At 50.3% G+C, this 15,063-nt stretch overlaps 1 protein-coding gene across 2 annotated transcripts in view; it reads right to left on the reverse strand.

The window, feature by feature from the left end:
• Positions 1-14,503, reverse strand: part of PLOD1 (procollagen-lysine,2-oxoglutarate 5-dioxygenase 1) — a 170,564-nt gene extending 156,061 nt beyond the window's left edge. For both annotated transcript variants that reach the window (XM_068238745.1, XM_068238744.1), the window contains exon 1: positions 14,389-14,503. In XM_068238745.1, the coding sequence (XP_068094846.1) occupies positions 14,389-14,464 (76 nt within the window). In that variant the 5' untranslated portion in view covers positions 14,465-14,503. The remainder of the gene's footprint in view (positions 1-14,388) is intronic.
• Between the last annotated feature and the right edge of the window lie 560 nt (positions 14,504-15,063).

A 15,063-nucleotide genomic window follows, 5' to 3' on the forward strand; every position in this document is an offset into this window, starting at 1 on the left:
TATGGTAGGAAGATCAGACTAGGACTATGGTAGGAAGATCAGACTAGGACAATGGTAGGAAGGTCAGACTAGGACTATGGTAGGAAGATCAGACTAGAACTATGGAAGGAAGGTCAGACACGGACTATGGTAGGAAGGTCAGACACGGACTATGGTAGGAAGATCAGACTAGGACTATGGTAGGAAGAACAAACTAGGACTATGGTAGGAAGATCAGACTAGGACTATGGTAGGAAGAACAGACTAGGTCTATGGTAGGAAGATCAGACTAGGACTATGGTAGGAAGATCAGACTAGGACTATGGTAGGAAGATCAGACTAGGACTATGGTAGGAAGAACAGACTAGGACTATGGTAGGAAGATCAGACACGGACTATGGTAGGAAGATCAGACTAGGACTATGGTAGGAAGATCAGACTAGGACTATGGTAGGAAGATCAGACTAGGACTATGGTAGGAAGATCAGACTAGGTCTATGGTAGGAAGGTCAGACTAGGACTATGGTAGGAAGATCAGACTAGGTCTATGGTAGGAAGATCAGACTAGGCCTGTGGTAGGAAGATCAGACTAGGACTATGGTAGGAAGATCAGACTAGGACTATGGTAGGAAGATCAGACTAGGACTATAGTAGGAAGATCAGACTAGGACTATGGTAGGAAGATCAGACTAGGTCTATGGTAGGAAGATCAGACTAGGACTATGGTAGGAAGATCAGACTAGGACTATGGTAGGAAGATCAGACTAGAACTATGGTAAGAAGATCAGACCAGGTCTATGGTAGGAAGATCAGACTAGGACTATGGTAAGAAGATCAGACTAGGTCTATGGTAGGAAGATCAGACCAGGACTATGGTAAGAAGATCAGACCAGGTCTATGGTAGGAAGATCAGACTAGGACTATGGTAAGAAGATCAGACTAGGTCTATGGTAGGAAGATCAGACTAGGACTATGGTAAGAAGGTCAGACTAGGACTATGGTAGGAAGGTCAGACTAGGACTATGGTAGGAAGATCAGACTAGGACTATGGTAAGAAGATCAGACTAGGTCTATGGTAGGAAGATCAGACTAGGTCTATGGTAGCAAGATCAGACTAGGACTATGGTAGGAATATCAGACTAGGACTATGGTAAGAAGATCAAACTAGGTCTATGGTAGGAAGATCAGACTAGGACTATGGTAAGAAGATCAGACTAGGTCTATGGTAGGAAGGTCAGACTAGGACTATGGTAGGAAGATCAGACTAGGTCTATGGTAGGAAGATCAGACTAGGCCTGTGGTAGGAAGATCAGACTGGGACTATGGTAGGAAGATCAGACTAGGACTATGGTAAGAAGATCAGACTAGGTCTATGGTAGGAAGATCAGACTAGGACTATGGTAGGAAGATCAGACTAGGACTATGGTAGGAAGGTCAGACTAGGACTATAGTAGGAAGATCAGACTAGGACTATGGTAGGAAGGTCAGACTAGGACTATGGTAGGAAGAACAGACTAGGACTATGGTAGGAAGATCAGACTAGGACTATGGTAGGAAGGTCAGACTAGGACTATGGTAGGAAGAACAGACTAGGACTATGGTAGGAAGATCAGACTAGGACTATGGTAGGATGATCAGACTAGGTCTATGGTAGGAAGATCAGACTAGGACTATGGTAGGAAGATCAGACTAGGACTATGGTAGGAAGGTCAGACTAGGACTATAGTAGGAAGATCAGACTAGGACTATGGTAGGAAGGTCAGACTAGGACTATGGTAGGAAGAACAGACTAGGTCTATGGTAGGAAGGTCAGACTAGGACTATGGTAGGAAGGTCAGACTAGGACTATGGTAGGAAGATCAGACTAGGACTATGGTAGGAAGATCAGACTAGGACTATGGTAGGAAGATCAGACTAGGACTATGGTAGGAAGATCAGACTAGGACTATGGTAGGAAGATCAGACTAGGACTATGGTAGGAAGATCAGACTAGGTCTATGGTAGGAAGATCAGACTAGGACTATGGTAGGAAGGTCAGACTAGGACTATGGTAGGAAGATCAGACTAGGACTATGGTAGGAAGGTCAGACTAGGACTATGGTAGGAAGGTCAGACTAGGACTATGGTAGGAAGAACAGACTAGGACTATGGTAGGAAGATCAGACTAGGACTATGGTAGGAAGATCAGACTAGGTCTATGGTAGGAAGATCAGACTAGGACTATGGTAGGAAGATCAGACTAGGTCTATGGTAGGAAGATCAGACTAGGACTACAGTAGGAAGATCAGACTAGGCCTACGGTAGCAGGATCAGACTAGGACTATGGTAGGAAGATCAGACTAGGACTATGGTAGGAAGATCAGTCTAGGACTATGGTAGGAAGATCAGACTAGGACTATGGTAGGAAGGTCAGACTAGGACTATAGTAGGAAGATCAGACTAGGACTATGGTAGGAAGGTCAGACTAGGACTATGGTAGGAAGATCAGACTAGGACTATGGTAGGAAGATCAGACTAGGTCTATGGTAGGATGATCAGACTAGGACTATGGTAGGAAGATCAGACTAGGACTATGGTAGGAAGATCAGACTAGGACTATGGTAGGAAGATCAGACTAGGACTATGGTAGGAAGATCAGACTAGGACTATGGTAGGAAGATCAGACTAGGACTATGGTAGGAAGATCAGACTAGGTCTATGGTAGGAAGATCAGACTAGGTCTATGGTAGGAAGATCAGACTAGGACTATGGTAGGAAGATCAGACTAGGACTATGGTAGGAAGGTCAGACTAGGCCTATGGTAGGAAGATCAGTCTAGGACTATGGTAGGAAGATCAGACTAGGCCTATGGTAGGAAGATCAGTCTAGGACTATGGTAGGAAGATCAGACTAGGTCTATGGTAGGAAGATCAGACTAGGACTATGGTAGGAAGATCAGACTAGGACTATGGTAGGAAGGTCAGACTAGGACTATGGTAGGAAGGTCAGACTAGGACTATGGTAGGAAGTTTAGACTAGGCCTATGGTAGGAAGATCAGACTAGGCCTGTGGTAGGAAGATCAGACTAGGACTGTGGTAGGAAGATCAGACTAGGACTATGGTAGGAAGATCAGACTAGGACTATAGTAGGAAGATCAGACTAGGACTATGGTAAGAAGATCAGACTAGGTCTATGGTAGGAAGATCAGACCAGGTCTATGGTAGGAAGATCAGACTAGGACTATGGTAAGAAGATCAGACTAGGACTATGGTAAGAAGATCAGACTAGGTCTATGGTAGGAAGATCAGACTAGGACTATGGTAAGAAGATCAGACTAGGTCTATGGTAGGAAGATCAGACTAGGTCTATGGTAGGAAGATCAGACTAGGACTATGGTAGGAAGATCAGACTAGGACTATGGTAAGAAGATCAGACTAGGTCTATGGTAGGAAGATCAGACTAGGACTATGGTAAGAAGATCAGACTAGGTCTATGGTAGGAAGATCAGACTAGGACTATGGTAGGAAGATCAGACTAGGACTATGGTAGGAAGGTCAGACTAGGTCTATGGTAGGAAGATCAGACTAGGTCTATGGTAGGAAGATCAGACTAGGACTATGGTAGGAAGAACAGACTAGGACTATGGTAGGAAGATCAGACTAGGTCTATGGTAGGAAGAACAGACTAGGACTATGGTAGGAAGATCAGACTAGGGCAGAGAGAAATTGCATGAAGACAGATATGAAATCAGATGCAGATCGTATGCGTACCTGCAATGAGAAGAATGTGGTGTCAGTTCAGAGAATAAGGAGATCTCTATGTGCAGTTAAGTAGATCTTTCTGGTCTAATTCGGGTCTTTTGCTGGGCACTTCAAATTATGCACATCTGACTACAGTCATATCTGACTTAGAGACTAGATAAAATAGACAGCAGAAGGGATGGAGATGTGTGCTGGGAAGAACAGTCTCTATTTTGACCTATGACACTGTATTGTTATTAAATTATTTGCATGATCTTGTTTTGTTGTGAGTTTCCTGTATGTCCTACCTTGTATGTTACCCATTTATCTATTGTGCAGCGCTGCATAATATGTTGGCGCTTTATAAATACAATAAATAATAATAATAATGGTAAGAAGGTCAGACTAGGCCTATGGTAGGAAGATCAGACAAGGCCTATGGTAGGAAGGTCAGACTAGGACTATGGTAGGAAGGTCAGACTAGGACTATGGTAGGAAGGTCAGACTAGGACTATGGTAGGAAGGTCAGACTAGGCCTATGGTAGGAAGGTCAGACTAGGCCTATGGTAGGAAGATCAGACTAGGCCTATGGTAGGAAGATCAGACTAGGCCTATGGTAGGAAGATCAGACTAGGCCTATGGTAGGAAGATCAGACTAGGCCTATGGTAGGAAGATCAGACTAGGACTATGGAAGGAAGATCAGACTAGGACTATGGAAGGAAGATCAGTCTAGGACTATGGTAGGAAGATCAGACTAGGACTATGGTAGGAAGATCAGACTAGGACTATGGTAGGAAGATCAGACTAGGACTATGGTAGGAAGATCAGACTAGGTCTATGGTAGGAAGATCAGACTAGGACTATGGTAGGAAGATCAGACTAGGACTATGGTAGGAAGATCAGACTAGGACTATGGTAGGAAGATCAGACTAGGACTATGGTAGGAAGATCAGACTAGGACTATGGTAGGAAGATCAGACTAGGACAATGGTAAGAAGATCAGACTAGGACTATGGTAGGAAGATCAGACTAGGACTATGGTAGGAAGATCAGACTAGGACTATGGTAAGAAGATCAGACTAGGTCTATGGTAGGAAGATCAGACTAGGACTATGGTAAGAAGATCAGACTAGGTCTATGGTAGGAAGATCAGACTAGGACTATGGTAGGAAGATCAGACTAGGGCAGAGAGAAATTGCATGAAGACAGATATGAAATCAGATGCAGATCGTATGCGTACCTGCAATGAGAAGAATGTGGTGTCAGTTCAGAGAATAAGGAGATCTCTATGTGCAGTTAAGTAGATCTTTCTGGTCTAATTCGGGTCTTTTGCTGGGCACTTCAAATTATGCACATCTGACTACAGTCATATCTGACTTAGAGACTAGATAAAATAGACAGCAGAAGGGATGGAGATGTGTGCTGGGAAGAACAGTCTCTATTTTGACCTATGACACTGTATTGTTATTAAATTATTTGCATGATCTTGTTTTGTTGTGAGTTTCCTGTATGTCCTACCTTGTATGTTACCCATTTATCTATTGTGCAGCGCTGCATAATATGTTGGCGCTTTATAAATACAATAAATAATAATAATAATGGTAAGAAGGTCAGACTAGGCCTATGGTAGGAAGATCAGACAAGGCCTATGGTAGGAAGGTCAGACTAGGACTATGGTAGGAAGGTCAGACTAGGACTATGGTAGGAAGGTCAGACTAGGACTATGGTAGGAAGGTCAGACTAGGACTATGGTAGGAAGGTCAGACTAGGCCTATGGTAGGAAGGTCAGACTAGGCCTATGGTAGGAAGGTCAGACTAGGCCTATGGTAGGAAGGTCAGACTAGGCCTATGGTAGGAAGGTCAGACTAGGCCTATGTTAGGAAGATCAGACTAGGCCTATGGAAGGAAGATCAGTCTAGGACTATGGTAGGAAGATCAGACTAGGACTATGGTAGGAAGATCAGACTAGGGCTATGGTAGGAAGATCAGACTAGGGCTATGGTAGGAAGATCAGACTAGGCCTATGGTAGGAAGATCAGACTAGGACTATGGTAGGAAGATCAGACTAGTACTATGGTAGGGGTGTCAGACTAGGACTATGGTAGGAAGAACAGACTAGGACTATGGTAGGAAGATCAGACTAGGCCTATGGTAGGAAGATCAGTCTAGGACTTTGGTAGGAAGATCAGACTAGGAATATGGTAGGAAGATCAGACTAGGACTATGGTAGGAAGATCAGACTAGGTCTATGGTAGGAAGATCAGACTAGGGCTATGGTAGGAAGATCAGACTAGGCCTATGGTAGGAAGATCAGACTAGGGCTATGGTAGGAAGATCAGACTAGGGCTATGGTAGGAAGATCAGACTAGGAATATGGTAGGAAGATCAGACTAGGACTATGGTAGGAAGATCAGACTAGGTCTATGGTAGGAAGATCAGACTAGGGCTATGGTAGGAAGATCAGACTAGGCCTATGGTAGGAAGATCAGACTAGGGCTATGGTAGGAAGATCAGACTAGGGCTATGGTAGGAAGATCAGACTAGGGCTATGGTAGGAAGATCAGACTAGGACTATGGTAGGAAGATCAGACTAGGACTATGGTAGGAAGGTCAGACTAGGCCTATGGTAGGAAGGTCAGACTAGGTCTATGGTAGGAAGATCAGACTAGGGCTATGATAGGAAGATCAGACTAGGTCTATGGTAGGAAGATCAGTCTAGGACTATGGTAGGAAGATCAGACTAGGACTATGGTAGGAAGGTCAGGCTAGGACTATGGTAGGAAGAACAGACTAGGAATATGGTAGGAAGAACAGACTAGGACTATGGTAGGAAGATCAGACTAGGACTATGGTAGGAAGATCAGACTAGGACTATGGTAGGAAGATCAGACTAGGACTATGGTAGGAAGATCAGACTAGGACTATGGTAGGAAGATCAGACTAGGACTATGGTAGGAAGATCAGACTAGGACTATGGTAGGAAGATCAGACTAGGACTATGGTAGGAAGATCAGACTAGGACTATGGTAGGAAGATCAGACTAGGACTATGGTAGGAAGATCAGACTAGGACTATGGTAGGAAGATCAGACTAGGACTATGGTAGGAAGATCAGACTAGGACTATGGAAGGGGTGTCAGACTAGGACTATGGTAGGAAGATCAGACTAGGACTATGGAAGGGCTGTCACACTAGGACTATGGTATGGATATTAGATTGTGAGCTCTTCTAAGAGACAGTGACATGAATTATTAGGTATAATCTGTAACGAGTATGTTAATTGCAGCTCAGGAGATTTGGGCGCAGCCGGCGCCATTATAGACCGTAATAGGAATTACGGCTATAGTGGGGCACAATGAGTAGCTTTGGTGCCTCAGAAGACGGAGCTGAAGTTACATATAAAACACTGTAATTCGGCCGTCAGCAATAGCTGGAAGCCAAATTACATCATTCCCCTACTATGCACATGGACCTGGAGGGGGAATAGTAATTAACACCACCGGGACTTGTGCAGGAGCAGGATCAGCCGTATAACAGCTGCATCTTGCATCTCCCGGTGTCGATTTCTCTTGTATGCATCTGTAATAGTAAACATATGAAGTTCTTGAGACTCAACTTATCTCCTGTGTGTCTTAAGGTGGCCATCAGGGATGCTCAAATCCGAATTGGGTGAAACCCGGATAGTTGCTATCCGGATTTCACCCCATTACCTGTGCGGGTGCGGGGGGTGTCAAGCTTACATTGGCAGGCAGTGTCCTGCAGTGGCATACAGTAGCAGGCTGGAGTGACATGCAGTGGAATGCTGCGGAAGGCGTTGGCAGGCATTGTCCTGCAGTGGTATACAGTAGCAGGCAGTGTCCTGGAGTGGCATGCAGTAGCAGGCAGTGGCAGTTAAATGTCCTGGAGTGGCATGCAGTGGCAGTCAGTGTCCTGCAGTGACATGCAGTAGCAGGCAGTGGTATGCTGTGGAAGGGGATGGCAGGCAGTGGTATGCTGTGGCAGGAGGTAGCAGGCAGTGGCATACAGTAGCAGGCATTGGCAGGCAGTGTCCTGCAGTGGCATACAGTAGCAGGCAGTGTCCTGGAGTGGCATGCAGTGGAAGGCAGTGGCAAGCAGTAGCGGGCAGTGGTATGCTGTGGAAGGCATTGGCAGGCAGTGGCATGCAGTGTCCTGGAGTGGAATGCAGTGGAAGGCAGTGGCATGCAGTGTTCTGGAGTGACATACAGTAGCAGGCAGTGGCAGTCAGTGGCATGCAGTAGCAGTCAGTGTTCTGTAGTGGCATGCAGTAGCAGTCAGTGTTCTGGAGTGGTATGCAGTGGCAGTCAATGTTCTGGAGTGGCCTGGAGTGGCATGCAGTAGCAGGCAGTAGCATGCAGTGTTCTGGAGTGGTATGCAGTGGCAGTCAGTGTTCTGGAGTGACATACAGTAGCAGGCAGTGGTATGCAGTGGCAGTCAGTGGCATGCAGTAGCAGGCAGTGTTCTGGAGTGGTATGCTGTGGCTGTCAGTGTCCTGGAGTGGCATGCAGTAGCAGGCAGTGGTATGCAGTGGAAAGCAGTGGCAGTCAGTGGCATGCAGTGGCAGGCAGTGTTCTGGAATGGTATGCAGTGGCAGTCAGTGTTCTGGAGTGACATACAGTAGCAGGCAGTGTTCTGGAGTGGTATGCAATGGCAGTCAGTGTTCTGGAGTGACATACAGTAGCAGGCAGTGGTATGCAGTGAAAGGCAATGGCATGCAGTAGCAGGCAGCGTTCTGGAGTGGTATGCAGTGGCAGTCAGTGTTCTGGAGTGACATACAGTAGCAGGCAGTGGCATGCAGTAGCAGGCAGTGTTCTGGAGTGGTATGCAGTGGCAGTCAGTGTTCTGGAGTGACATACAGTAGCAGGCAGTGGCATGCAGTAGCAGGCAGTGTTCTGGGGTGGTATGCAGTGGCAATCAGTGTTTTGGAGTGGCATGCAGTAGCAGACAGTGGTATGCAGTGTTCTGGAGTGACATACAGTAGCAGGCAGTGGTATGCAGTGGAAGGCATTGTCAGGCAGTGTTCTGGAGTGGTATGCAGTGGCAGGGGGTGACATACAGTATCAGTCAGTGTCCTGGAATGACATGCAGTGTGCTGCAGTGTCATGCAGTAGCAGGCAGTGGTATGCAGTGGCAGGAGGTAGCAGGCAGTGGCATACAGTAGCAGTCAGTGCCCTGCAGTGGCAGGGGGTGACATACAGTAGCAGGCAGTGGAAGGGGCAGTCTGATGCAGTGATACAGTAGCAGGCAGTGGAAGTTAGTGTCCTGCAGTGGCAGTCAGTGTCCTGCAGTGGCATACAGTAGCAGGCAGTGGTAGGCTGTGGCAGTTAGTGTCTTGGAGTGGCAGTTAGTGCCCTGCAGTGACATACAGTAGCAGGCAGTGGCAGTTAGTGTCCTGCAGTGGCAGTCAGTATCCTGCAGTGGCATACAGTGGCATACAGTAGCAGGCAGTGGCAGCTAGTGTCGTGCAGTGGCAGTTATTGCCCTGCAGTGACATACAGTAGCAGGCAGTGGTAGGCTGTGGCAGTTAGTGTCGTGCAGTTACAGGCAGTGGTATGCAGTGGCAGGGAGTGACATACAGTAGCAGGCAGTGGCATGCAGTAGCAGGCAGTGTTCTGGAGTGGTATGCTGTGGCAGTCAGTGTTCTGGAGTGACATACAGTAGCAGGCAGTGGCATGCAGTAGCAGGCAGTGTTCTGGGGTGGTATGCAGTGGCAATCAGTGTTTTGGAGTGGCATGCAGTAGCAGACAGTGGTATGCAGTGTTCTGGAGTGACATACAGTAGCAGGCAGTGGTATGCAGTGGCAGGCATTGTCAGGCAGTGTTCTGGAGAGGTATGCAGTGGCAGGGGGTGACATACAGTATCAGTCAGTGTCCTGTAATGACATGCAGTGTGCTGCAGTGTCATGCAGTGGTATGCAGTGGTATGCAGTGGCAGGGGGTAGCAGGCAGTGGCATACAGTAGCAGTCAGTGCCCTGCAGTGGCAGGGGGTGACATACAGTAGCAGGCAGTGGAAGGGGCAGTCTGATGCAGTGATACAGTAGCAGGCAGTGGAAGTTAGTGTCCTGCAGTGGAAGTCAGTATCCTGCAGTGGCATACAGTGGCAGGCAGTGGCAGTTAGTGTCGTGCAGTGGCAGTTATTGTCCTGCAGTGACATACAGTAGCAGGCAGTGGTATGCAGTGGCAGGGGTGACATACAGTAGCAGGCAGTGGAAGGGGCAGTCTGATGCAGTGACATACAGTAGCAGGCTGTGGCAGTTAGTGTCGTGCAGTTACAGGCAGTGGTATGCAGTGGCAGGGGGTGACATACAGTAGCAGGCAGTGGAAGGGGCAGTCTGATGCAGTGATACAGTAGCAGGCAGTGGAAGTTAGTGTCCTGCAGTGGAAGTCAGTATCCTGCAGTGGCATACAGTGGCAGGCAGTGGCAGTTAGTGTCGTGCAGTGGCAGTTAGTGTCCTGCAGTGACATACAGTAACAGGCAGTGGTAGGCTGTGGCAGTTAGTGTCGTGCAGTTACAGGCAGTGGTATGCAGTGGCAGGGGGTGACATACAGTAGCAGGCAGTGGAAGTTAGTGTCCTGCAGTGGAAGTCAGTATCCTGCAGTGGCATACAGTGGCAGGCAGTGGCAGTTAGTGTCCTGCAGTGACATACAGTAACAGGCAGTGGTAGGCTGTGGCAGTTAGTGTCGTGCAGTTATAGGCAGTGGTATGCAGTGGCAGGGGGTGACATACAGTAGCAGGCAGTGGAAGTTAGTGTCCTGCAGTGGAAGTCAGTATCCTGCAGTGGCATACAGTGGCAGGCAGTGGCAGTTAGTGTCGTGCACTGGCAGTTATTGTCCTGCAGTGACATACAGTAGCAGGCAGTGGTATGCAGTGGCAGGGGTGACATACAGTAGCAGGCAGTGGAAGGGGCAGTCTGATGCAGTGACATACAGTAGCAGGCTGTGGCAGTTAGTGTCGTGCAGTTACAGGCAGTGGTATGCAGTGGCAGGGGGTGACATACAGTAGCAGGCAGTGGAAGGGGCAGTTTGATGCAGTGATACAGTAGCAGGCAGTGGAAGTTAGTGTCCTGCAGTGGAAGTCAGTATCCTGCAGTGGCATACAGTGGCAGGCAGTGGCAGTTAGTGTCGTGCAGTGGCAGTTAGTGTCCTGCAGTGACATACAGTAACAGGCAGTGGTAGGCTGTGGCAGTTAGTGTCGTGCAGTTACAGGCAGTGGTATGCAGTGGCAGGGGGTGACATACAGTAGCAGGCAGTGGAAGGGGCAGTCTGATGCAGTGACATACAGTAGCAGGCAGAGGCAGTTAGTGTCCTGCAGTGGCATACAGTAGCAGGCAGTGGCAGTTAGTGTCCTGCAGTGACATACAGTAGCAGGCAGTGGCAGTTAGTGTCCTGCAGTGACATACAGTAGCAGGCAGTGGAAGGGGCAGTCTGATGCAGTGACATACAGTAGCAGGCAGTGGCAGTCAGTGTCCTGCAGTGGCATACAGTGGCAGGCAGTGGCAGTTAGTGTCGTGCAGTGGCAGTTATTGTCCTGCAGTGACATACAGTAGCAGGCAGTGGTATGCAGTGGCAGGGGTGACATACAGTAGCAGGCAGTGGAAGGGGCAGTCTGATGCAGTGACATACAGTAGCAGGCTGTGGCAGTTAGTGTCGTGCAGTTACAGGCAGTGGTATGCAGTGGCAGGGGGTGACATACAGTAGCAGGCAGTGGAAGGGGCAGTCTGATGCAGTGATACAGTAGCAGGCAGTGGAAGTTAGTGTCCTGCAGTGGAAGTCAGTATCCTGCAGTGGCATACAGTGGCAGGCAGTGGCAGTTAGTGTCGTGCAGTGGCAGTTAGTGTCCTGCAGTGACATACAGTAACAGGCAGTGGTAGGCTGTGGCAGTTAGTGTCGTGCAGTTACAGGCAGTGGTATGCAGTGGCAGGGGGTGACATACAGTAGCAGGCAGTGGAAGTTAGTGTCCTGCAGTGGAAGTCAGTATCCTGCAGTGGCATACAGTGGCAGGCAGTGGCAGTTAGTGTCGTGCACTGGCAGTTATTGTCCTGCAGTGACATACAGTAGCAGGCAGTGGTATGCAGTGGCAGGGGTGACATACAGTAGCAGGCAGTGGAAGGGGCAGTCTGATGCAGTGACATACAGTAGCAGGCTGTGGCAGTTAGTGTCGTGCAGTTACAGGCAGTGGTATGCAGTGGCAGGGGGTGACATACAGTAGCAGGCAGTGGAAGGGGCAGTCTGATGCAGTGATACAGTAGCAGGCAGTGGAAGTTAGTGTCCTGCAGTGGAAGTCAGTATCCTGCAGTGGCATACAGTGGCAGGCAGTGGCAGTTAGTGTCGTGCAGTGGCAGTTAGTGTCCTGCAGTGACATACAGTAACAGGCAGTGGTAGGCTGTGGCAGTTAGTGTCGTGCAGTTACAGGCAGTGGTATGCAGTGGCAGGGGGTGACATACAGTAGCAGGCAGTGGAAGGGGCAGTCTGATGCAGTGACATACAGTAGCAGGCAGTGGCAGTTAGTGTCCTGCAGTGGCATACAGTAGCAGGCAGTGGCAGTTAGTGTCCTGCAGTGACATACAGTAGCAGGCAGTGGCAGTTAGTGTCCTGCAGTGACATACAGTAGCAGGCAGTGGAAGGGGCAGTCTGATGCAGTGACATACAGTAGCAGGCAGTGGCAGTTAGTGTCCTGCAGTGGCATACAGTAACAGGCAGTGGCAGTTAGTGTCCTGCAGTGACATACAGTAGCAGGCAGTGGCAGTTAGTGTCCTGCAGTGGCATACAGTAGCAGGCAGTGGCAGTTAGTGTCCTGCAGTGACATACAGTAGCAGGCAGTGGAAGGGGCAGTCTGATGCAGTGACATACAGTAGCAGGCAGTGGCAGTTAGTGTCCTGCAGTGGCATACAGTAACAGGCAGTGGCAGTTAGTGTCCTGCAGTGACATACAGTAGCAGGCAGTGGCAGTTAGTGTCCTGCAGTGACATACAGTAGCAGGCAGTGGCAGTTAGTGTCCTGCAGTGACATACAGTAACAGGCAGTGGCAGTTAGTGTCCTGCAGTGGCATACAGTAACAGGCAGTGGCAGTTAGTGTCCTGCAGTGGCATACAGTAGCAGGCAGTGGCAGTTAGTGTCCTGCAGTGGCATACAGTAGCAGGCAGTGGCAGTTAGTGTCCTGCAGTGACATACAGTAACAGGCAGTGGCAGTTAGTGTCCTGCAGTGACATACAGTAGCAGGCAGTGGCAGTTAGTGTCCTGCAGTGACATACAGTAACAGGCAGTGGCAGTTAGTGTCCTGCAGTGACATACAGTAACAGGCAGTGGCAGTTAGTGTCCTGCAGTGACATACAGTAGCAGGCAGTGGCAGTTAGTGTCCTGCAGTGACATACAGTAACAGGCAGTGGCAGTTAGTGTCCTGCAGTGACATACAGTAGCAGGCAGTGGCAGTTAGTGTCCTGCAGTGACATACAGTAGCAGGCAGTGGCAGTTAGTGTCCTGCAGTGACATACAGTAGCAGGCAGTGGCAGTTAGTGTCCTGCAGTGACATACAGTAACAGGCAGTGGCAGTTAGTGTCCTGCAGTGACATACAGTAGCAGGCAGTGGCAGTTAGTGTCCTGCAGTGACATACAGTAACAGGCAGTGGCAGTTAGTGTCCTGCAGTGACATACAGTAACAGGCAGTGGCAGTTAGTGTCCTGCAGTGACATACAGTAGCAGGCAGTGGCAGTTAGTGTCCTGCAGTGACATACAGTAACAGGCAGTGGCAGTTAGTGTCCTGCAGTGACATACAGTAGCAGGCAGTGGCAGTTAGTGTCCTGCAGTGACATACAGTAGCAGGCAGTGGCAGTTAGTGTCCTGCAGTGACATACAGTAGCAGGCAGTGGCAGTTAGTGTCCTGCAGTGACATACAGTAGCAGGCAGTGGCAGTTAGTGTCCTGCAGTGACATACAGTAGCAGGCAGTGGCAGTTAGTGTCCTGCAGTGACATACAGTAACAGGCAGTGGCAGTTAGTGTCCTGCAGTGACATACAGTAGCAGGCAGTGGCAGTTAGTGTCCTGCAGTGACATACAGTAACAGGCAGTGGCAGTTAGTGTCCTGCAGTGACATACAGTAACAGGCAGTGGCAGTTAGTGTCCTGCAGTGACATACAGTAGCAGGCAGTGGCAGTTAGTGTCCTGCAGTGACATACAGTAACAGGCAGTGGCAGTTAGTGTCCTGCAGTGACATACAGTAGCAGGCAGTGGCAGTTAGTGTCCTGCAGTGACATACAGTAGCAGGCAGTGGCAGTTAGTGTCCTGCAGTGACATACAGTAGCAGGCAGTGGCAGTTAGTGTCCTGCAGTGACATACAGTAGCAGGCAGTGGCAGTTAGTGTCCTGCAGTGACATACAGTAGCAGGCAGTGGCAGTTAGTGTCCTGCAGTGACATACAGTAGCAGGCAGTGGCAGTTAGTGTCCTGCAGTGACATACAGTAGCAGGCAGTGGCAGTTAGTGTCCTGCAGTGACATACAGTAGCAGGCAGTGGCAGTTAGTGTCCTGCAGTGACATACAGTAGCAGGCAGTGGCAGTTAGTGTCCTGCAGTGACATACAGTAACAGGCAGTGACGGGAAGATAAATGGAAGCAGCAGCAGTAGTAATAAATAATCCCGCTGCCCGGAATCACCACCCCCCCCCCCCCGCAGTGACTCACCCTCCGCAGCGGTGCCGGGACCCCCCCGGAGCAGCCCGCAGAGCAGCCCCAACATCACCAGCCGCCCGACCGTCATCTCTCCGCTCACTGACTGCTTCCCCCCGAGTCCCGGGACCCTGCCACGCCGCCGCCACGCCCCCAGCGCCGGGACCGCCCCCGGGACACGCCCTCCACCGCTACCCTGCCACGACGCCGCCACGCCCCCAGCGCCGGGACCGCCCTCCCCCGCTACCCTGCCACGCCGCCACCACGCCCCCCGCGCCGGGACCGCCCCCGGGACACGCCCTCCCCCGCTACCCTGCCACGCCGCCGCCACGCCCCCCGCGCCGGGACCGCCCCCGGGACACGCCCTCCACCGCTACCCTGCCACGCCGCCACCACGCCCCCCGCGCCGGGACCGCCCCCGGGACACGCCCTCCCCCGCTACCCTGCCACGCCGCCGCCACGCCCCCCGCGCCGGGACCGCCCCCGGGACACGCCCTCCACCGCTACCCTGCCACGCCGCCGCCACGCCCCCAGCGCCGGGACCGCCCCCGGGACACGCCCTCCACCGCTACCCTGCCACGACGCCGCCACGCCCCCAGCGCCGGGACCGCCCTCCCCCGCTACCCTGCCACGCCGCCACCACGCCCCCAGCACCGGAACCGCCCCCGGGACACGCCTTCCACCTCTACT

The sequence above is a fragment of the Hyperolius riggenbachi genome, chromosome 6 (assembly GCF_040937935.1).
Source record: "Hyperolius riggenbachi isolate aHypRig1 chromosome 6, aHypRig1.pri, whole genome shotgun sequence".
Lineage (NCBI taxonomy): Eukaryota > Metazoa > Chordata > Amphibia > Anura > Hyperoliidae > Hyperolius > Hyperolius riggenbachi.